The 24,960-nt window shown below is 40.2% G+C and overlaps 1 protein-coding gene across 1 annotated transcript in view; it reads left to right on the top strand.

Moving 5' to 3' along the window:
• Positions 1 to 1,333: 1,333 nt before the first annotated feature.
• The window catches only part of SMAP1 (small ArfGAP 1), a 177,408-nt gene continuing 153,781 nt past the window's right edge, over positions 1,334 to 24,960 (top strand). The window contains exons 1-4 of the mRNA XM_006016647.1: positions 1,334 to 1,400; positions 11,308 to 11,441; positions 14,115 to 14,200; positions 22,497 to 22,572. Of these exons, the coding sequence (XP_006016709.1) occupies positions 1,334 to 1,400; positions 11,308 to 11,441; positions 14,115 to 14,200; positions 22,497 to 22,572 (363 nt within the window). The remainder of the gene's footprint in view (positions 1,401 to 11,307; positions 11,442 to 14,114; positions 14,201 to 22,496; positions 22,573 to 24,960) is intronic.

Below are 24,960 nucleotides of genomic sequence, written 5' to 3'. Positions count from 1 at the left end.
TGTGTGGACCAGCTATAAATGGCTGATGAGATGCATCTTAAAATACTCCTTTTTTTTTTTTCTAATGTAACAGAGGTCTGTGCTGGGAAATTGAAGGTCTAACATTCAGACGCTGATGCTTTATTATGACATACAATGGTATTTTTACTTTTTCCAGTTTTCTTTTTGAACTGTCTTATCTAATGCACAGTGTGTGGAGACACCCTTCAAAATAGGATTTATAATTTAATACCGTTATTATTTCTCAGCTGTGGTGCTAGGGATAGCAGAATAGGTATTCCACATTCTGATTGTCTTGCATTTCAGTTTCTTCTCCAATAATGCCAAGTTTGAGAATTGATTGGTATAAAATGGTGTTACGCTAGTTCTGCATCTGTCTTCTGTATAACTTTTTATATAAATGAGGTCATTATATAAAATGTAGAGGTGAGCAGTAGCAGTTGTCACGGAGTTGTAAAGAACATATCCTGCCAAACTAACGACTTTTTTTATAGGGTAGTCAGTTTGGTAGTAAAGTGAATACAATAGAATTCATACCTAGACTTCAATAAGGCTTTTGATAATGGCATTCCCAAATCAGCTACAGAAATGTTGGCTTAAACAGAATTACTATTGGGTAGATATATAATTGGTTGAGTAACTGTAAATAAAGAATAAAGATAAATGTGTGTGTGTCAGAGAAAAGAAGGTTGGGTGAGGCCTAGGGTGACTGGAGAAAGGCAAATACAATGCCCATTTTTAAGAAGGGGAAGAAAGAGGATCCAGGGAAATGTAGGCTGGTCAGGCTGACCCCAGTACCTGGAAAGATCATGTAGTAAGTCCCCAAGGAATCTCTTGTGAAGTACCTAGAAGAGAACAAGATCAAGAACAGACGGGATGAATTCACCACGAGCAAGTTATATCTGAGCAACCTGATTTTCCTTCTGATAAAATGGCGGGCTCTTTGGATGGAGGTTGACCAGTGGATGTGATATACCTTGACTTTAGTAAGGCTTTTGACATTTGCCTCCCATGATGATCAAATTAACAAGCTAAGGAAAAAGAGCCTGCCCAACTTGATGGCCCATGGGCTGCATGCTGTCCATGAGTCAGGGGGCAGGCTGCCCATGCTGTATGCTGCAGGGGAAGAAACCAGGCTGCACATACTACTTGCATGCTCAGCAAAGGAGGGAGTGAAGCTGCCTGTGCTGCTTGCATGGCAGGAAGGAGCCAGGCTGCACATATTGTAGGGTGAGGTTTGGTTGGGGGAGGGGGTGAGCAGAAGGGGAACTGGGATGTATGCGGTGGGGGGGGAGGGGGCAGGCAGACCAGAACTTTGTGGCAAGAGGGGAGTATGGGTGGCCTCTGGTCTGCACTGCGTGAGCCTCCAACTACCCAAAAGTTGGACAGCCTAGGACTAGGTAAGTGTTGCAAGGTGAATACGTAACTTGATGAGTAGTCATCAGTGTCTTAATGTCTAGTTGGAAGGAGGTATCAAGTGAAGTTCCTCAGGAGTATGTCCTGGCTCTGACATTATCATTAATGCATAAGAGGCTGAACAATGATTTGGACTATGGGATTCATATGCTTGACAGATTTGAGGATAGCACCAGGTTGGGTGGAGTTGCAAGTGCTCTGAAGGACAAGACTATGGTTCAGAACAGGGGTGGGCAATTATTTGGGATGGAGGATCACTTAACGAGTATTGGCAAGCTGTTGAAGGCCATGCACTCGTGTACACACACACACACACACACACACACACACACACACACACACACACACACACACACACACACACACACACACACACACACACGTGTGTGTGTATATATATTCAGCTGTCTAAATCCTAGAGACTGTAAATCTTGACACCAGACCTCATGGGCTAATCTCTGCTCTTGGTGGATGAGAGGTGAAGAATGAAGAAACCGTATGGAAACTGCTGGTGGAGAATTATGAAAGTTAGAGTAATTGAGTCCACCGGTGAAGAATTCAGCAGTGAAAAGATTGAGAGCGGTGATTAGCAAAAAACTCTAGTAGATTAATAATTGATTGATTAATAATGTGGACAAAGATGTTCATGGGCTATCTTGTGGACTTGCTATTTAAAGTGTTAGGGAGAAGCTGGAAATCAGAAATGGGACAGGAGAAGCCAGATGCACTTGATACATTCTTTTCAGAATTATTTGAGACCTGAGTTTTTTGAAGGACAGGTAATTCAAGAAGGCTGGAGAAGCAGAAGGTGTCAAAAGTATCCACATTTTCAAGGACGTAAGAGCAGATGAAGGGAAGAGATGAATGCATGGAAGTCTATAACCTTAGTATTTGAAATGATGTATGACTCCAAAATAGTTTGCCCTAAATTCTACAGTAAACTTTTAGAATTTTGCTTATTACTAAACCTGTCTTCATATTCTGTTATCTGAAAGTGTTGTGTCCACTAACATTGAGCACACCATTAATGCTTAACAAATGCATCTGAAAATTCTAGTGTTACACCAATACATTGGTCCAATATTGGATCAGCACAGATATAAAGAAAATTGGCTGCATCAGAAATCAGCCTGATGAAGCCAATAATTTGGCTGATGAATGCCTGTGTGTGCAGCCACAGTGCAGCATATAGGTGGCGAGGAGCTCATAGTTTGTTTGTTTGTTTTGGTTTTTTTCTGTACATATTTTATGACTCAAACAGTTTTTTCTTTGTTGCTTGTTTTAAAGATTTTCTGAATTAGCTGCACAAATTAATCCTTCAAGGGAAACTTTTTAAAAAGTTGAGGGAGAGACTAGTCATTTAGGATGAAGCCATTTTTAAGTTTAGCAGCTGAGAATATTATTTATTCCCTTAGGAGCTAGGAGGTTTCAATCTGTGAAGTGTCGAGGGAAAGCTGAAGATTCTCAACTCCAATTGGAATGGAATGTTAAACTTGACATTTTATATATGTGTGAGCCCAGCACCCCGTGCAGCTGTCCCCTACCCCACTCCCTCTTCCTTCTGCCCAACAACTTCCTCCTGGATTGGGGCAGGGATGGCCCTGAGACTCCCTTCACTCCTGGGATAGCGATGGCAGCAGGCAGATCCCTTCCCCACCTTTCTACTCTGATGCCTAGTTAGTAAAGTTTGCTCCTTGGGTAAGCCCTGCTGGAGAGAGGGAGGGGAGATGCCACTGAATGCTGGAGGGAGGTGATGCCTAAGAGCAGGGGTTGGAAGGTGGAATTCTTACCTGGTTTAGAGGCTCAGTTGCTTGGCTGCTGTCGCCAGGATACATGAGCTCAATCCCTTACTGTGTTCAGAGCAGTGGAAAACTGGAGCCAGTGGCATGTGAGCTACATAATGGAAAGGAGGTGCCACCATGCCACTGCCCCCTCCATGGATCTGCCCCTTTTCTCTTGTTGCGTAGCTCTAGATGGCTTGCTGTTCAGTATACTGGTTCTTGTAGATCCCATTCTGCAATGCCAGGCTCTCCCCAGGCATTGTTTAGGGCACATAGCCACCTGTTGGAAGGCTCTAGATTCCACTGTAAAAGCCAGGCACCATCAAATTAAGTGTTGTAACTCCAGAGTTCCTTTTTGATTGTAGCCCCTAATCTCTAATTGCAGTAGATGAGTTGACTCTCTTATAGTCACAGTGGTACTTGTGACCAACTCTGATTTCTTCCAGTCTTCCTCTCCATTTCTATTCAACATGCTAAATTGATGAGGTCCTTTATACCTATGGGATATCTGGAAGATCACGTGTTCTGACCTCTCTCCTAGTAGGAGAGACCCAAGAGTATGTAACCTATTTGTGTGCTTTTGAAGAGGCCAGAAGAGATTAATTCTTTTAAAAACTCCAGTAGTTAAATCCATTTATGGTGAGGCAGTACTTCAAAATGCTAATTAACTGACTGACAGTGCCTTCCTATACCATGAGCCTTGATTGCTTTTTCCTAAATCCATGAGATGTTTCATTCTTGTGAACTTGCAGGTGTTTTCATGTTTTAACAGCTACTGTTCACTGACAGCTTCTACCATTTGAATATAAGGGTTGACTGCAGAAGTTAGGCAAATTTAGCTATTCCACAATTTTTTTTAACGAAGGCACATATTGCATTTAGCTTTTTTTTTGCAGAGTGAAAATTATTTAAGTTAGTCTTTAGATTGTAGAATGGAACTATCTTTATATTCCATGGTTCTATTTAATGCAAGTTTCCTGCCTTTACTTTTAAACCTTCATCTCATCTGTGTTGTTTTCTACCATTAATTCCATTCTACCAAAATTAATCCATGTTGAAGCAGTGGGGAGTCCTTAGGCATGAGCTAACAGCAAAATTGTAAAAATGTAAGTCATTCTGAACAGGGAGGGGTACGTTTTTAAGAAGTTTGATAGGCATGGGGCAAACAGTCAAAATTGTCAAGTATATGCTACTTTGGAGATCTGTGGTGGGGGTAGAAACTATCTTAAGAGGTTGATTATATCGCTTTTTTTTTTTATAGCACTTGATTGAGGCACAACTCCCAGTAACCAGCTGTAACTGTGAAGGCCTCACATTTGGCAAATCAGTTACCTGATACCTTACATTGGGCATCTATAAAAAAACAAAAAAACCCCCCAAAAATAATTACTGTCCACCTACGAGGAGTTCATTTGAAGTGACTTCCCTACCATTACACAAGGAACCTGTAGCTGAGGAAGGAATAGCAACCACTTCTTTATGGCAGCATTTGGTTGTTTGAACTCCTTCTTGCAGTCATTTGCTTCACTTATTGCATGCCTTCCACATGTTGCAGAAAAGGAGGATAGTACTCCTTAATATAACAACATTGTTTACTACCTGGCTTTTGGTTCTTTACCACAATGTTGTTCATTTGAGTAATGAGGCAAGGATTCCCTGGAATAAACCTGTATGTGATGATATCATTGAAGACATGGCTGAAATAATTTTGCATAGACAACTTGTACTTCGGATGCATCTGGCTTTTTAGTGTCTGTCTTTGCACTATTTTGAGTCCTCTAATAGATTTTTTTTTTAATGCAGCTTTCTTCTCTAGGATCTTCAGAGTGAAATATTAATAAAACTTCTCTGTGGTTACAGTGTCCCCTGCCTATGCCTTGTGTCATCCTAGGGCAGTGTTTCCCAAACAGGTGCAAATCGTTCCTGTGGGGGTATAACTAAAGATGAAGTAATGTTGAGCAAGTCCGCTGTCCATGCATATGCAACGCTCCATAAATGCTGTGCATGCACAGAAGTGTCGAACAATGTTGTTGGCTAAAGTGGGGGTGGAAGGGAAGGGCACAAGAATGGCTGACTACCGCAGTGTGAAATGTTGTTCCAGGGGTTCTCTTGATATTTAAGATATTGTTCCTTGTATTTGTTGGAGAAGTGTTTGAGGTGGTAATTTGAGGCATTTGTTTAGCTAAGGACTTCCTGTGAATGCAGGGGACTTGAAAAGAACTGCCATTTATGGGTCAGACCATAGGTCCATTTCGCTGTGTCATACAGTGGCTAACAGGTAGAGTGAACAGGATATGACCAGGGCTTTTCTCCAGTTCCTCTTCCACTTGTAACCTCCAGCACTGAAGATCTAGGAAGTTTTGATTTGGAGGCTGTGCCTCTTAACTCCCATGTTCAGTTGTTGTTGATGGACAGATTCTTGGAGGAAAGGTACAGTCCCTTTTTGAGTCTACTTAAACTGTCCACATCGTCTTGTTGGAATGAGTTTCACACTTTAATTGCACATAGTGTGAAAACCATTTTTTGTTAATTTTAAACTTACTACCTGCTAGTTTCATTTTATGACCCCTAGTTCTTGTATTGTGGGGCTCTTTTAGCTCCAGTCCTGTGTTCCTAATATAACAGCTGGTGCGGAGGGAAACTGGAGTTTATCATTTCCTTCAGCTTGGGTGCTCATTATAGTTTGGACTTTCAGATTCACAAATATAAATATATTTCCATTTAGACCATTCAGTAGGGTGTGTAGTAAAGGTTTTTTTACTACTCAATATTGTTCACTCCTACTTGATTACAGTACAGGCACATAGACTCATTGATTTCAGTTTTTAAAATTCTCTGATTTGATTTTAGTGGTTATGTAGACTCTTCTGCTCCCATGCCTCTACCCTGCTCTTTCTTTTTCTATTGCTGTCATTGCTCCTGTTCACAATGTTATTTCCAACCCACACCACCACTGAAATTAATTATTTATAAACAGCAGTCTGACTCTGGACAAAGACTGCGAGCCCAGCTGGGAGCATCTGATTCAACCTTGAAAGAGGCACCATTTTCATTGCAGAAAGTAGTCTTCCTCAACAGCCTTGTTGACTCATTCCTTGGGCCACAGTTTGCTTCACCTGAAATTGCAGTCTTATCATTTTCCTACCCCATCCCATTTGGGAACTGCTTGGCCCATTTCAGACATGCATGAGCTTACATCACTATGGACTAGTGGGTCTTAAATGCACCATTTGGTTCAATCCAGTGACCCTTGTCATGACTGTATTTTGCCAGACCGTTTTCTCTATATTGGCTTTCAGGACAAGAGGCAATACCTATATAGCAGTGGGAACAGGAAGTCCATAGTGGGGTGTTTGGGGGTTTTTTGATCCTGAAAGAGGAGGAAGATGACAACCTATCTTGGCTTGAGAAAACTTAACTCTTCTTTAGGCTGAAATTTATGATAGTGATGCTGGCCATTATTATAATCCTCTCCTTTTTTTGAATTGGGTGGAGAGGGGACTAGTTTGCATCTCTAAACCTTCAGGATGCATATTTCCACAATGGCATGATACCTCTTCCCAGAAAATATTTGTGGCTTGTGACGGGCAGGAACTACTACCAGTTCAAGGTCCACTAGTCAGGCTGTCAAGGGCCCCAAGGGTTTTCACCAAAGTCCTTCTTAAATGGTAGTGATCCACATAAAGGAAAAAAACATTGCTGTAATCCACATACAAGAAAAAAATGTGTTAAAATTCCACGTTGATTCAATCCTCCCTGGCCTTGTGGAACGATTGAGACAACTGCTGTTGGCTTTAACTCAGCATGTACTGATTGTGACAGGTGCGTTCCTCCTGGGATGAGAAGTGCATATGGGTGACCTTTGAGCACATGGTTGTGTAAGACAGATGCACATCAGTCTGTTGGTTCTCAGAGCTCTTTAGTCATTTCTGCAACATTTGGGTTGTTGTGTCCAGGTTATGTAAATATGGTCATGCTACTATCCATCCAAAGGTGAGGTGGAATTAATTTTTTCCAGCTCTACAGTTAGGTTGTGGAACTAATATATTTGTTATGATATGCAACTTGACAGTATATTTGCCTAGCCTTCAGAACAGCAGCCTGTTTTGTTCTCAGCAGTTACATATCACTGAATAACTAAGTGGGAAGTTGGTGACTTGATCCTCCTTTCTTGAAGTTCCATGTAGCTTGGAATTTTGCAGTTGAAAGGAGATTGGAGGAGTAGAAAAGATGTGGCTCATAATGCTATTGGCCTAGAGCATGTGGGAAAGAAGATTGCATGCATATCATGAATACTACTGGGGCCAGGCGATTGGGAGCTGTGCTGGTGCCACTTCTCAGCCCCCGACTCCCTGGTTGGGGCACAAGTGCAGTCTCTAGCTGGAGGGGAGCTGTTGGGACCAGGCAGCTGACGTCTTAAGGAATTTGATAACCAATGTCTTCTACTGAATAGACATCTTATCAAGGATTAGGGTGGTATTGGTATTGTCTTAGTGTGGATGTCACTGCATTTGAAGTGCTGTCTGGCTGATTTCAGTGCTAGGAAGAGATCAAACTTTGGGGGGGGAGATGGCTGACATATACTTAGTACCATCTTTGCTATTCTGTTTTTTCGGACAAAGATGGAATGCGGAGGAAGGAATAATTCCTGGCTGGTTTTTTCTTAATAACTTGATGAGTCACAGATGGGATGACCTAGAAATAATAACTTTACCTTTGATACCATATATTTTTAACAGTTGGGAATGCTTTATGTTGGGAACTTGTACCAAGTTTTGTATACTTCTGGAGGTTTCAAATTATTTATATTACATGTGAGGGGGAAAAAGCCTTACTACAGGCAAAATAAGTGTTTTATTTTTTTTCTTCCTCAGATTTTTATGCAGTTAGTAAAATTCTGCATAAATGTAATTCTTTGTGGGTTTTGGATATTTTGGGTTTATTTATGAACATAAATGTGTATAGGTTCCTGGTATTGCATCCTTTTGTCTACATCCTGTGAGGAATGTACTTAAAGATTCTTTCAGAGCTGTTCAAGATTATTTTAAAAATGAATGTAAAAAGAAAGAGGAAAAACAGGTAATCCCATCAAGTGCTACAAGTTGAATGGCAGAAGCTCCAGTTCTGGGACCTTGGGGACAAATTGTGTTCCAACTGCCGAAGCAACACTTAGCAGTTCTTCTCAGTTATCTAATTGAATTTTAGTTTGTGTGTAAACTTCATACAAAAAGCCTTCTAAAATGAGAACAATGCAGTGTCGTAAGTATAGATTAAATAGGTTTAAAAATATTCAAAATAGTTTAATAGTACCATAAATATTCATGAGCCTAAATCACAGGTTGGAATGGACCTCAGGGGTCATCTAGTCCAAACTGCTGGACAGATGCAGCTGGTATCATTCATTCCTAAACCTTCATAAACAGGTGCCTATCTAGCCTCTTCTTGAAAATCTAATCTGTCTTTTTTTAAACAGCTTGTTTTCTTGTTTTGCTCTTCTTACAATGATGGTCCCTAAAAGGGAGAAGGATCAGAGGCTTTTCCAGAGCAATGTAGCCAACTCATTGGAGTAGTGTGAAGAAATCTACAGACACTTTGAAGTGAAATAAAAATAAAGAAAAAATAAACACAATTGAGCAATAAGTATAAAAAAAAAAAGTTTTTAAAGTCCTGTAAATCATAAAACCTACAAAATACTGTCATGTAAGATGCCCTGAGATTCCATTCCTAAATGGAGACTCTTTATGAAAATGGATCTTTTTTCTCAGCTATTTATTACTCCAGTTGGTACCCCATTATACATTAGAATTGTGCATATGGATTTCCAGCTCATCATCTGAAACTTCCATTATTCCTATCAGTCTACACTACAGCATCCAACATTAACTATATTTCCTTTCCATGGCCAAAATGCCATAGGATTAAAAAGGGTTGTGGGGTATGTTGGGTAACGGATGTTTTGGGAGCATTTGTTCTCTCTTATTGGTTGGTTCATGGACCCAGAAAGGTTGAGGGACCCATTTGATTTTAAATAAAAGCTTATGTCAGTGATGGGCAAAGGTCTGTAAATGAGAAGTGAATTTTAGTGCAATGATGTTACAGCAAGGGGCTAAAGAAACTTTAATTTTAGGTGATAGTTTCTAAGACCTTGGTTCAACAGATGATATTTTGAAGAGAGGTGTTAGAAGCGAGCTAGCATTCTGTCTTGATGGGATGACTTTCTGTACCAAGTCAGTCAGCTCATGGGCATGGCTAATTGACAAGATGTGATATGAATGATTTTGTATTGTAGGCAGTAAATATTTTCAGAATGACCTGACTAGCTTTTTAACAGTGCTAAGTAGTCAACTTTTAGCTGCTACTTGCCAAAATGTTCCTTAAAATGTGTAGCCCCAGCACTTCCTGCAGACCATTCCTTTTGTGATCATCTGTTGGAAAAGGTTTAACTTCCTTGGTGTGACAAAGGATTTGTATTGGTGATAACACTTAATTTTGGAGAACTTTTTTTACCTGATTAAAAATGCTAGTATTTTTTTGAAGTCTGTTCTTTTGTGTGTTTTATTAGGAATAAGCTCTCTTTTAGGATATTTTTTTAGTTAGGTGGCATTTAGTTATAGGCACTTCTCAGTCCAAAGAATGAAGAAGTCATTTTACACTATCAAGACATTTTGATTCTTTTAGACGAAATCTGAGTCGACTCCTTAGCACATTTGTTTACTAAACTACATTTGGAAAAGAGTGACTGTACATGGCTTGAATATTCTTAAAAATAAATAAATTAAGCAATTTATAAGGACTTAAATGATCAGAAGAATCTTACTGTATTGTTAATAGAAACAGTCCTGTGTCCTTTCTATTTACTAAATATATTGAACACACTGTTTCCTTTCACAGCATTCTGTAGCTTAAATATTTTGGTCAGTGGTAGTGCTTTTAACTTGGTTCACTTACCCATCCTTTTTGTGTAATCATTGCTCTGTAGCTTGAATAACACTGTCTACCTTAGGATAATATTTGTGGGTTTCTAAATCTTAAGTAAAAAACCCCCAACCTGTTAAGCTAATGCACATTTACACTGTTTTAAAGTAGATGCCAATATGGATAGATATAATCCTTGTGAGCTCTGCTTTATTTGTTAACCAGCCACTACTAATGCAGGGGCATCTCTTAAATTGTAGCTCTCAGTTCTATTTCAAAGTTCCTTGTTTTCATTGTGGCTGATAACTGTACACTAAGGGTAGATACAGATGTTCAAATGATGTGGGAGAAGTCTATTGGGTTTGATCTCCTGGTAGAAAAAAATGACCTATAGATGCCTGCCTGAACAGACATTTGAATGCTGAGCTCCTGAAGGGAAGGAAGCTTGCCGAGCTGACACTGCACAGGCAGGATACCCCTGTGCACACATCTCCGCATACTCTGCAGGCTCCCTTGTGTGCCTGGTGATAGATGGCTGCAGTTCATGAGGCAGTCTTGGTTGGCTGACCCAGACTGCTCAGAGTTAGCTTGTACCTCCCTGTAGCACTATTTGTAGGGTTTGTGAAGGGGGCACATTCTGCTCTCAGCTTGGATGAAGCATCAGACTTCAGTCTGAGCAATACACCTCTCCTGTGGGTGGGAGAGGCTGGAGCTGGGAGCAAAAGCACCTTGACGTGTCCGAGAGAAACTGCAACACAATCCTTCAGCAAAGTATAGAGAGACATAAACTCTCCCAGGAGTGATTTTAATCCCAGTTGTTCCTGGGTTATTTTTCTCTTGGAGTAGCCATTTTTTGCTCTGGGAGAAAAATCTTGAACATCTGTACACTCATGGCTATTAGGAGAGCAACGACTCTTAGTAGGACCTGAATGTCTGTAGATGGTGTAAGAGTGCAAAAAATCTCCCTGTCTCAAATAGTGTTTATAAGCATCCAAGCACTATTTACCTTGCTGGGGTGACCTGACCCCGGCTGACTTCCTGCCCTTTGGGCAGGGGGCTGAACCCAGTGATCTCGCGAGGTCCCTTCCAGCCCTAATATCTTTGAAATCTATGAAGAAACGTCCAAGTAAAACACTTTTGTCTTCTTTTTTTTGGTTTGTTTTTTTTGGTCCCCTCCCTGCCTACCCTGTCTTAGGTCCAAGATGGGCTTCTTGGAACACTGGTGTTTTTATTTGCATCAGATGTGCTGGGATACATCGAAACCTTGGGGTTCATATATCAAGGGTCAAATCCGTCAACCTGGACCAATGGACCCCAGAACAAATACAGGTAAGGGACACCTTGAAAGCATATCCTAAAACTGGGGGAACATATTTAAAAAGGTATGGGAAAAATGGGACCAGAGGGGAGGGGAATGGGGAGGGTGTGTACTTGTCCTCCAGAAATTTCACCTTTTCTAGTGTGTTGAATATACAAGACACAAGTAACTATAAAAAGACACAATTTTTACTAAAATGCATTTATTAAGGGTATACAAAAAAGCTAGAACTCTTGGTTCCAAAATGATACCTTTTATTAGACCAACTGGAAAATGGCAAGATAATTGTCCTTTTCTGCAAGCTTTTGGGATCAAAGTCGCTTTGTCAGGATCTGGGAAAAGTGTAGATGGTAAAAGATAGTAAAAAGTCTTATTAAGGGTAGTATTATTTGCAGTAAAAATATGTAAAAATTAGATAGTTTTCCTCCCATTTATTTTACTTTTATTGGTCTATTGTAAGGGTTTCTGTACAGGTGCTTTCACTTCAATTGTACTATTGGGTTTGTGATGCTACTTCAGAAACAAAACAAAAAACAACCAAACAAAAAAAACAAGTGGTCAGAGGATTGGGCCCTTGTCAGGCACCTAAGTGTGATCTTGTTCTGCCTTGGTAAAGTCTGTGTTAATGGAAAGGATATGTAGATCCATTCCTAGTTATTTTTTGTGGCTTAAACTTGAGGCAAAGAAGATGGCATTTCAAAGATTTTTTCAAAGACTCAGCAGGATGGAATAGGATGGTATTCAAGCCCTAAACCCCCTTATGTTTATATCCAGTTTTGCTTTGGTTTATGTATACTGTGTGTACATGTGCATACACACATTGATTGTTCAAAGTTTTTTACCTTTCACTATTTATTGGTTATCTAACTACCTTCTAAAAGAATCAGTAGTGTAGTGTGAGGCATACCCACCCTTCAGTCTTACAGATGTAAAAGATTCAAAAGTTGTATGGTTTTTAACTTTGTGGCCACTAAACCTTGGTAACTTGTCACTTTTTTTGTTATTAAAATGTAAAAGATACAGATCTGTGTCATGGATCACAGAAATGAAGTTCACCAATGTTTAGATGCCAAAGTGTTTTAATCAGAAATATAGCCTATTATTAGTGTGGCTAAGAACAGGCATTGCATTTGTCTCTAGACTAAATATACCTGTGGTTTGTCCTGAAATGGAGATATCCCAGGATTGGCACGTGCACACATTACTCCTCTAATCAGAGCTCAGTGAGTGGTTAAATTTACTGCCATTTTTTTTTCTGCCATTTGATTTAATAGTATAGTCCTGGGATAACCATTCAGAGACATTTTGCAGTGTCCTGGGATATTTAGTACTTTTTGTTTCTTATGAACCTTTCCAGGATATGTTCTGGGACAATGGATGTTTGAATGATTGCACTGTGCGCCAGGATAAAATAGTTTAACCTGGGACAAATGTAATCTATTTTGAGGCTTAGGACTCCAGCAGAGTGCATGAAGAGTGGTAGAGAGAATCTTTGAGTGGTTGAAGTTAGGTTTTAACTTTTTATTTTAATTTCTTAAAAATAAAGTCCTAATGAGAGATTAATGCATTTAACATCCATATTAGTAAAGCACAAAGTATTGGGAAATGCTAAGGTATTTTGTCAGACGTAGACACGCCCAGGAAGTAGTATTATTATATGTGCACATTAATGCACATTAGCCTGTGCATTAAAGCATTGCTTAAAAACTGCTATTTAGTTAATGTGCATTAAGACAGGCTAATGCATTTTCCTAGTACCTCATAATGGAGGTACTAGATTTAATGCACACTAACTAGAGCTCATTAATACACATGTAGATTGATGTGCCTCCTGACAAGTTGCATAGTATCAGCCCCCTGGATATGGGATGTGAATCTCTACCAAGGGAGCCCTAATTACAGTTGTGGGGTTGAGGATTTGGTAGAAGAAAGGAAGGTGGGTGGAATGCTGCACCTGCTCTTACAGCTAATCCTCAGAATAATTGGGAACAGTGAAGAGAGGATTGGGAGTGGATGTAAGAACACTTCCAGCTGCACTGTTATGAAACATTTCACCATCAGAACTGAGGTGCTGGTGCATCCCAACAGCATGCGTGTTAGAGACCCCAATTCTAAAAGCTCTGGTTATAAGTGACTAACTTTTATCTCTCTTTTTTTTTTAATAATTGAAATATTAGATATTCTGCAAATATTAGTTATAAGCAGATTACTTCATAAATTTTAAACTGAAATATTTCTTTTTAATGGACATAATTTTAAATTAAACCAGAATATTTGTACCATGGAAGACTTGGTTAAAAATGTAGATGATTACTTCATTGCAGAAAACATGCAGTATTGGAAAATGTTGATTAACTGTACAGAGCGTAATACTTGAATAGATAGTTGATAATGATATAGGGTACAGAGAACAGTGTTCTCTATCCTGTACCATTACCAACTGCCTATTCAAGTATTATTCAAATCCCTATTCACGTTCAAATCAGTTAATCTGGAAGTAGCTGATTTTAGGCTCCAGTACTTTGGAGGGGGGCGGGGGGTGGGGTGTGTGTTTGTTGGTTTTTTAATACATCTTATGCAGATATCTGTAAATCCTATTTTAAATGGTCAAAATTTTAAAAAGTTTTTAAACTTAAAATAGTTATTTTTTCTTGTCCATTGCTATTTCTAACACCTTTCTTTAGTGTATGCAGGAAATGGGGAATACCAAGGCAAGAATACTCTATGAAGCTAATCTACCAGAAAACTTTCGAAGACCTCAGACGGATCAGTATCCTTTTTGTCAGCGTTTTCCACTAGAGAATATCTCGATGCAATCTGTGTTGCACAAATACATATAGATTTTTCTGATATCAACTTCCTTTTTTTTATTAAATTTGATATTTGTTTATTTTTATTTTGTAAATCCTGACTAAAGTTAATGAAGAATTGAAAACGTTTCACAAACTTTAACAAAATTATTTGAGGCATGGCAACCTTGTCTGAGAGTGAGAGGCTTAAGTTTATATCAGAAGACACGATTAAGTAGCTTGATTGTAGCCTATAAGTTCTTAAAAGGGGATAAGATTTCTGATAGCAAGGGCTCTTAGATCTTGTTATTCCTTTTGCCTTCATGCTGGAATACCTAGGAAACTGAAATGTGCATTAGTTCCCATTTGAGTTTGTCTAAGTATTTAGTAGTGAGGATAAAAACCATTGGAATTCTTTCACTTAAATCAAGACTGAACAACTTTGTAAAATATACACACTAATTCTTTGGTCTCTTCTATGCAGGAGACTCCTACACTTGATGCTCCTCATGATTTATCCTAGGCCTAAGATCTGTGAATAAAATAGAATCTTGTGCTAAATACTGCTTGTTCATCTTGTATGCATGGCTATCCAATACTGTGCAGGAAAAAGGGAGTGTTCATTTTCCATCTTCAAGTTGCAGCAAAGGGGGTTTAGGTTGGATATTAGGAAAAACTTTCTCACTAGGAGGGTGGTGACACACTCAAACAAGTTACCTAGAGAGGTGGTGGAATCTCCATTCTTGGAGGTTTTTAAGGCCCAGCTTGACAAAACCCTGGCTGGAATGATCTAGTTGGGGCTGGTCCTGCTTTGAGCAGGGGGTTGAACTAAATGACCTCTTGAAGTCTGTTCTAACCCTAATTTTCTATGATTCTGATTCATGGTTATAAGGGGAGGTTCCAATGGAAAGGGTTTTTTTTATTTTTTTTTGTTTGTTTGGTTTGTTTTTTTTTTTTTTTTTTTTCCTTCTCACATCTGTAGCCAGAGTTTGATGTCAATATTGAATCTTCTGACTGCCACATCCATGAGATTTGGCACAGTATAGTAGTCCTCCCTCTAATTTTCCGATTTTCATTTTTGCATCCTTTTACCCCGCCCCAAATCCAGTAATAAAGGTAACCCCTTTCCATGCCGAAGGATCATAAGTATTGAGATTCTAGTTTCAAATGTAGTGGATCAGTACAGAAAATGGACTTTTGTAACAGGGCAAATTTGAAGGGGAAAGTGTATCATGTGATGCATCCCCTGCTAATACCACTGAGAGTCTTTTGGAACGGAACCTGACAGATCCTTCAATTCTAAACTGGATTCTGAATTTTAGGCTCAAAACTCCCATACGGTGAGATATACCTCTACCATAATGTTACAGCTCTGAAAGCTGGTTAAGTCTACCAGTTGTTGCTCAGATGTACAGTGTGGGTCTGGGAAGCATGTCTAATAAAAGGTATATGTACTGCAGTGGCAGAGTGATCATTCATGCTGTTCAGGAACCAAAAGCAGGTGTGAGGCTTATTTTGGTGATGTGACTAAGCACTCTGCCACCTTTAGTGAAGATGTACCTAAAGAGTCCTAGATCCAAAAGACCTCACTGCTGCTCTGCAATCATACAAAGGACAGGATTTTACCAAACCTCTATATTGTATCCACAGCTCTGGTCATCCCAGTCAGCTGCCTTTCAGCTTGATCCAAGACTTTAATTCAGGTTGCAAGTAAGCAGGTATAAATCAGGAGTTCTGAGTTTTGACAGCGTGTCTACCTCTCCATTTCAGAGGTATTGCCATACTGCTAGGGCATTCTTGTTGGCCGTGATGCATTGCTCGTAAGTTACCGGTATTGGCCATGACTATGTGAATGACTATTGCAAAGGGATGTTGCAAGATCAATCTTAAAAGTTTGTAAGAACTGGAGATGCAGGTGCCTTCTTTTGCAGGTGGATAGATTGAGCAGCGTGCTCCTGAAGTGCTGATGTTTTTGACCCTGTTTTGAAGGTCCATCTCTGAGGAGCCAGTAGTGGCTTCTGAAATTTAGGTTGGTATAAATTTATTTTTTATGAGTTCTCCAGTCTTTGGGTTCTGATGCTTCAGCCCTGATCAGTCATCCTGCTTCTGCAGGAAAAGGTTTTTGCTACCAGGTAATAAGATCAAAAAAGTGTTATTGTTGGCTTGGTTCATTTGAGTAGTTCTGAGAGATTCCTCTTGCTTTTCTAAATACATATCTTTTGAAGGGTCAGAACTGTTTTGGTGAAATGGATGACACATTTAAACAAAGAGCGAGATTTTCTGTAACTATTTCAGTAGGTTGATTTTTTTTTTCTTTTTTTTTTTTTTTCTTTTGAACTAATTGTGCCTCCTTCTTTAGGTCTAAAGACTAGGCAGCTGTTGTCCCACAGGCTACCAAAACCAGAGTGAATGTGATTGTATTTAAACTTCACTGCAGTCGTAGTATGGCTTGTCATTTTTAACGTAACAGTTTACAAAAATTCAAAAGCTAACATTAAGAATTTCACTTTTGCATTTTAAGTAGTTATAAACTAGATGTACCAGTGCAGAACAAAACTATATGTTAAATTTTCATTATTAGGGTCATTGGTCTCCCCTGTGAGGCTGGAGCTTGTGACTCAATCTGCTACCGCAGGCCACAGATTTCCATCTCACCCCCCAGGGAAGTGTAATTCACCTGTTTCTCACTGCAGATGCATAGTCCCTGTAGCAAGGTAAGTGCAGACATGAATAGCAGGGAGGGCTGCAGAGGAGGATACTACAGAGGGCTGTAGGTTGCCAATACTTCTCTCAGGAGATGAAGACACCCAATACCCCACAGTCTACTGTTTTCCCTCTGTATCCCTCCAAGGGAGCACTGCACAGCCCACCCAAGGGTGAGCTGATAGGTAGTCCTGCGTGGACTCTGCCTCCTGGGTGGCGCACACACAATCATAGAATCAAAGAACTGGAAGGTACTGGTAAGATCAAGTCCAGTCTCCTGCCATGGGCATGCAGTTATTGGGCTCAAACAAGGTGAACAAGGTACTTAATCCAGCCTCATCTTGAACACCTCCAAGGATGGTGACTGCACCACCTCTGCTGGGAGTGTGTTCCAGATTCTGGTAATCCTTATAAAAAAGAAAAAAAATTTTTTCTTATGTCCAGCCTAAATTTTCTCTCTCTTAGCTTGTGCCCATTGATCCTTGTCCTCCCTTGAGGTGCCTTTCTGAAGAGTTGCTCCCCTAGAACTTGATGCTCATCCTTAATGTACTTGTAGACAGTTTCAAGTCACCTCTGTCTTCGCTTACCCAGACTGAACAAGCCCATCTCCTGGATTCTCTCCTCATCGGGTCTATTCTCCAGGCCCCTAATCCATATGAGGGGCCTTTCTTTGTACCCTCTCGAACGTATCCACATCCTTCCTGAAGTGTGGTGCCCAGAACTGGACACTGTACTCTGTTTGTGGCCTAACCAATGCCAAATACAGAGGGAGAAGTACTTCCCTGGATCTACTGGCAACAGGTTGGCTGATGCAGGCCAGATTTCTGTTTGCCCTGCTGGCAACCTCATTGCACTGTTGTGGTATTTAACAGCTGGGGAACTGGGACAAGGATGTTATCCCCAGCTTGCTTCCCATGCCTCTGGCTTTAAATCCAGCCATGTGCAGCCCAACTAAACTAGGGGGGCTCTGTCTATTGACAGCTTGCCCCCTTTGCAGGCAGGAGAGAAGACAGGCTTTAAGATATTGAAATAGCCTTTACCAGACAAACATATGGCAGGTATTAAGATTAGGTGCATGAAATGGGGCTCCCTCACAATTAAGATCCCTTTTGTTCTGTGCCAAGCTTGTTTTAACTTCTCCATAGCCTCTTGGGTCTATCTTAATAAAGGATGTGAAGAACCCACAATTAGCACCCATTATGTATGAGAAGTGACTTCCCAAAATAATACAATTTCCACAATTTTAAAGGGCATTTTGTACTCTTTATTTCAAAGTAAGCACCAGGATGGCGCACAGACACAGTGCTACAAAATGCTGGATTTTTGTGCCAAACATGAAGTGTATTCTGGAAGCCATACCTGAGCAGTAGTAGTTTTTGGCAGTGTATTACTCATTCTGGATCTTTCAGATATTCTCCAAGACCAGCAGAAATGTACCTCTTGTCTACAGGACTCTGAGAATTGAAGTCTGTAATGGAAAAGTAAGTCAACCTAAATATATGGGTACAGCCACAATCTATGCCCTCTTTCCATACTTTAAAGAAATATCATCAACATGTACAGTTAGTATCTATATACTGATATTTCTGGCATAATGTAAAAATATTTGGCAGTGGGTTAAAAAAAAAAACATTCAGAACTATTCATATAGCAAAATTATTAGACAATATCTGTTAATCAGTCTCTGGAAATGGCCATACAGATGCTAATAGCTAGGAATAAAATACATGAAGAGAGAGAACTTATTGTAGGTTACTTTTAAGAGGAAAATGTACTGGGTTTTCAAGATGTATTTTTACATTATTTTTGAGCTGTTCAAAGTTTTTCTTCACATGAAGAAACAAACAGCCAAGTGAACTTTTTCATTCAGTGGTAATTAAACAGAAGGGAAAACATTCTCAAAGGAAGGCAAATAAATGAGAATTACTGCCATGTACTTACTACCAACCTTTTTTGGAACTAAAATATGTAGAACTAATGTCAAACTCTAGAGTGACATGTATGTAGGCACACCTCAGGTGCTAGAGAAGAAAGGAATCACCCAGGCCAGGAAGGGAAGCTTTACAGCTGAAGAACAAAAGTAACAGGGAACATAGTTTTATTCTCACTCCTACTTCTAGTTTGATCCAAAACAAGAACACTTTGATGTGGTTATCTCCATTGTGAAACTGGCATTGTGGTCTAGAAGGCTTAATTTAAATTAATAAAGCATTTTTCATGGCATCATAGAGAAGTTGGGCTGGAAGGGACCTCCAGAAGTTATCTAGTCCAACCTTTTGCTTAAGGCAAGATCCTCCCTATCTAAACCATCTTATACAAATCTGTTGTCTAACTTCCAGCCAAACTGCAGAGTCAACCTAAACAAAACACAAGACATTACCTGTGGCAGATTGTGGTGTTAAGTAGGGGGACCACGGAGGCCAATGTCCTACTGATGCAAAGATTGTTAAACTGTACACAAGATCCAGGGAAGAGAAACATGCCCCTTGCTACAGAGGAAGGCAAAAAACCCCACAGTCCTTACCAGTCTAACCATGGGGTAAAATTTCTTCCTGACCTCAAATATGCCAGTCTGTTTGACCCTGAGCAGAGGGCAAGACCTAGCCAGGAAGCTATGGGTTTAAGTCCCAGCAGGAGCACTCGCTCCAGGTTTCAGAGAGCAGTCCTTGCATAACTAAGAACTCTTTTTACCTGTGGCTGATGTGAATGAGCAGAGGTACTTGGAACAAAGAGAGGTTACATACGGAGAGCTAATCCTTGAAAATCTTTTCTTTGTACTACCTGCCCACCTCTCCTGCTGCTCCAAGATTCTGTGGTTAGGTAGAGGTAATGTGATGTGCTTGGGGAACTGAGGACGGACTCTTATGTAGAGAAGAGTGATGAGGTAATTTTTCAGGACAGTACTGTAGCTCAATGCTCATTGTGTCCTGCAGTGTGAATGTATATGGTTAACTCAAAAAAGGGTGGGGGGGGTGAGGGGCAACAATTCTGTCCAAAGAATCACAAGATGGATTTTCAGTCGCTTAGTTAAATTCACCCATGAATTTTTTTTTAGTGGCTCCTACATGGATCTTGTAAGTTCTTGTGCTAGGTACCACTTAGAATACATTTAACTGTGATAAATTGATGGGGAAGTGGGCATGGTGCAATATGAAATGTATGACAAAGTAACTCTGAGATTATGACTGTTGTTAAACTGCAAAATTGGAACTAACCTAGAGTATTCAAGGACCAATTTTGCATGAGGTAAAAATATTCACATCACTTCAACAGATTTTAATTAGATTATTATAAATCTGATGTCTGTCCTGTATTTGTTTTCTCCAGATCCATCTTGGGAGGAAAAACCCTTAGTATGCTTAGGCTTGGCAGTGCTACGCTGTATGGCACTACAGATGAAAGGGACTTGGGGGTCATGATTGACCACAAGATGAGCATGAGCCTTCGTTGCGATGCTGCAGCTAGTAAAGTGAGCAAAACACTAGCTTGCATCCATAGATGCTTCTCAAGCAAATCCCAGGATGTCGTTCTCCCGTTGTACTCGGCCTTGGTGAGGCTGCAGCTGGAGTACTGAGTCCAGTTTTGGGCTCCACAATTCAAAAAGGATGTGGGGAAGCTTGAGAGAGTCCAGAGAAGAGCCACGCGCATGATCAGAGGTCAGGAAAACAGACCTTAAGATGACAGGCTGAGAGCTATGGGACTCTTCAGCCTGGAAAAGCACAGGTTCAGGAGCTATCTGATGGCCACCTATAAGTTTGTGGGGTGTCCACCAGGACCTGGGGGAAAGTTTGTTCACCAGAGCGCCCCAAGGGACAACAAGGTAGAACGGTTATAAACTCCTGCAAGAATTTCTTTACTGTCTGAACCCCCAAGGTCTGGAATAGCTTGCCATCAGAGGTGGTTCAAACACCTACTTTGAGCACCTTCAAGAGAAAATTGCATGTTTATCTTGTTGGGATCTGATGACCCCAGCTGACTTCCTGCCCCTGGGGCAGGGGGCTGGACTCGATCTTTTGAGGTCCCTTCCAGCCCTAATGTCTGTGAAATCTTATGTTTTTCTTCAGCTCTGTACTTGAACTTTAGTACTATATTTCCTGTTGTATCCTTCTGGCTTTGTGTCAATATCTACACTAATTTTTTAAATCTTGCTTAATAGATTTATGATTTTAATAACCGCTGTTTTTTTCTGCATTGTCTGAGTTGATTGAATTTTTCTGCCTGGGAAATTTTCCGTTAATGTTTATATAGTTCAGCTGTATATTTTTCCTGAAATGCTTGCTTTGTATGACAAACAATTGATTTTTTTTTTCTTTTTCCAATTAAATTTTAATATATGGTATAAATCAGAGAATGCCAAGAAATCAGAAATCTTTAGCTGAACCAGTTTCAAGTCTTGTTCACTGGAGAGTGTGGGGCTTGATTCTTCCCAAGATCTTTTTAACAGAAAAGTGTTTTGACAATTTCACTAAAAAACTAAAAATGCTCTTGTTGTAAGAGCTAATACTGTAAGTGTTTAGTGTGTGAACACAACTTATGACTGATCATAAATACAAAGTGAAAATGTGATAGCTATTTTTCAGTGTTATGCTAAGACAGTATATCTATTCTTCATGCTTTGTGTGAAATATCGCTTGAAACATCTTGCACTAAGTGAATTAAGGTGCTTTTAAAGTTTGAAAATGTGTATGTTCCAAATAATTAGAAACTATGACTGAACTTTGCTGTTAATATGTTCATGGAGACCCTCTCTACATGCTAGAGGCATCGCACAATTAACTGGTTAATTGTGCAGTTACCTTGAGACCAGTTACATCTGCAAAGTAGTTATCACATGATAAAAAGCTCCAATCAGTTATGAAGTTAGACCTTGAAAATGTGTACTAAGTTCATGGCTGATTGTTATGAAGCTTTAATGTGCATGTATAGCAAGCAGGGTCTCCCCTGCAGCTAAGGGTCCCATCAGTTGACAGGGCTCCTAGCCACAAGGGTGCACTATCCCCAGCGTGAAACCCACAGGCCTTGGGCATTGCGGCAGCTGCCATCTCCAAGGCTCAGGGGTGTGTAAAACCGCTGGGCCCACCTGGGCAGCCAGGACTGAGTCCTGCACCTGACGGGGCTCTTGGTCCGGGTTGTGCACAGCCTCCACAGCAGGGAGCCCCATCAGCAAATGGGACTCCCAGCTGTGGGGTCCTGCTTCTTGCCAATGCAAGTGGGCCCCAGGGTTGGTCTCTCCCGGTGCCTTCAATAAAGCACAATTGGATCCAGTGTGCAGTGTGGCATGGCAAGAGGTGCAATTATGTGCATCATGAATTAGATTTAATGGTGCCTGTACCTGCATGTGTAGAGGGGGCTGGAGAGTAATTGAGCATTCATGTGAATAGCAAAAACAATTTAAAGTTAGGGTTCAATTTTTCTTTTCTTGAGATAAAATTGGGAAAAATAAAACGAATGTTGGAGAATTCTATTCTTTGAACATTATTATTCCATAGTTTCAGTATTCTTAACCTATTTATGTATTGATTTAGTTTGTTTTCTATTTATCTTGCTGTTTTTCCTTAATGTACTTGTTACCAGAGCTGTAGAATTTTTCATCAGGGATAAATATGAAAAGAAGAAATACTATGACAAAAATGCAATCAATACCTTCAATGTAAGTAAACAATTTTTCTAATAATTTAGATAGGTTGCAAGATAAACCCATAGAATACTAAGTCAAACTAGGAAAATTTTAAGTTTTAAGTGCTTGTTATCACAAGTGGTATCACATATTTATTAAATAATGAAGTAGACGGTCTCTTGCTCCAGAGCCAAATGCATCTGATATTCGTTATCTGGAAGTGAATTGCTTGGAGGAATTTAAGTGGTTATTGAATATTGCTGCTATGATAACTTCATTATTTAAATTAAATTTTGACATTATAAACTCAACAAGAATTTTAACCTTTATATTTTAAAAAAATAGTTGAAATGACAGGAACCCAGAACATACGCTGTGAAGAGTATCTGAATTTTTCATGGTGGCTTGATGAAAAATAAATCAATACAGAGAACATTTTCATGTCTCCAATTTTAGCAGTTTCTTCCCCATACTTTTTCCTCTTTCCCCTTTTTCAGGAAATCTAAATCACTTTGGGATCAGTCTTTGCCATATTCTTACTCCTCGTGCTAATTTCTAAAAAATCTGTTATACTAAAGTAGTGGTTATCTACAGGTTAGCTTTTTAGCTGTAACAGAAAATATATACGTCGAGGTAAGCCTGTCACGTTTTTAATTTGATGGCAAATCTGCTGCAGTGCAAACACATTACTAGTACTCATGGGAGACCTAAAAATTACAAGTCAAGGTGTAGGTCTCACCAAATGTACCTGTAGCCTAGGGGGAAAATAGAGAGGGGAACAAGGTTTGAAATTTTAACCTCTTATGAATTCCAATGGGATATACTGCTGTGGAAGATAGCAGACAGCTGTTGAACACTGAGCTTATGTGCAGTTGTTTCTGGTATTGAACTTGGGTATCTAGCGTGACACATGCCAACCTTATCTACTACTGCCCTGCCCTGACTTTGAATATAGTATAATTAGATTTGATTACACTATTTTGAGCTACAGTGCATCCCTAATTATCCAAATCCCTATGGAAAGCACCCACCAAAAGCCTTTTGACTAAATGTAAAATACAGCATCATATGAAGAGGTGTTTATGCCAATACAGAATGTCATGTAGAGCAAGGCTGTCCAGCATCTGAGTGACCACACTGTCCCCCTCTGCTGTACTGTGCCTAATGCACCACTTGGGCCTCCCTCCACCCTGCAGCACCATGCCTGTTCCATACCACATGCCCCTCATCCTGCAATTCACTGTATCAGCCTTACTGCACATCAAGGCATCCCTCACCCTTCTGCCTTGTGAACTACACTGTGCCATCTCACCCTTAGGGGCAGGTGCAGAAGCAGGAGGAGAGAGAAAGTGGGTCTAAAGACCCTGGCTATGGCAGCAGGCAAAGTGCTGCAAAGGACTGGTGTTCAGAGCCTGGGGGTGCAGGTTAACCCTGCAAGGGCCAGAAGCAGCCCACAGGTCAGCTTCTTAAGGACATGGTCAAGCATCTAGTGCACCGGGGCATTGGTGACTTCTGGTTGCTGCCATGATCATAGTTATAATTGCATGGCTTCTGGAAGCTGGTGCTTTTTATTGGCCTCCTAATTCAGTGCCTGATGTGGTGCGAGGGTGCCCAGTGGCAGTAAATTACTAGCATTGCCATGGGCAGATTGTTGGCTGGCTTTCGTGTAGACCACTACCAGCCTCAATGCAAATGTTAAATTCAGTAAAATCTAAGAGAACAGGTTGTTGTACAACACAAACACTTACAGGTTAGCAAAAGAAAACTGCCATTTGGATAATCAAGGTATGGATAACAGGATGTGCTGTACTGAAAGAACAACCCTAGAGCCAAGGATTCAGATTGCAAGTATTTTACAAACTAGTAAAATATTTATGCAACTTTCTGTGAAAAATGTACATCATGTTATCCTCTTGCTCGTGGTTTGGGAACCTCTGGCTTGTGTGGTAGATCTAGCCTGTGGAACCACTGAATTTGGGCTGGAGCTTGAAGGCTTTGATCATGTTACAGCAGGGCAGTGGAATACTTAACACGCGGCTACAGCACAGGCTTTGTTGGTGCTGTGACTGGGCAGTGAGGAGTAGCGGCTACCTGTGACAGCACAATGTAGATTCTTACTTGTATCAGCTGCGAAACTTGAGGAGTGGGATGATGGTGGCAGGATTGTTTGCTGAGTTCTCCAAATTTCCCTCCAGCCCATACCCCATATTTATAGATGTCTGGTTTTAATATTCTAATTAATGGGTTTTATATAAATCTGGAACTGTACTGAACCAGTTGTTTTTTTTGGGGTGGGGTTTGTTTTGGTGTTTTTGTGGACATGAAAGGTGTCAGTTAGGATTGATGTTTCTGTGGAAACAACTACTTCTGGAAGGAAGGTTTTCTTATCTCTTTCCTTCACCATGATGGGATTGCTTGCCA

Source organism: Alligator sinensis, unplaced genomic scaffold (genome assembly GCF_000455745.1).
Source record: "Alligator sinensis unplaced genomic scaffold, ASM45574v1 scaffold499_1, whole genome shotgun sequence".
Lineage (NCBI taxonomy): Eukaryota > Metazoa > Chordata > Crocodylia > Alligatoridae > Alligator > Alligator sinensis.
This window is presented reverse-complemented; position numbering and strand designations above follow the sequence as displayed.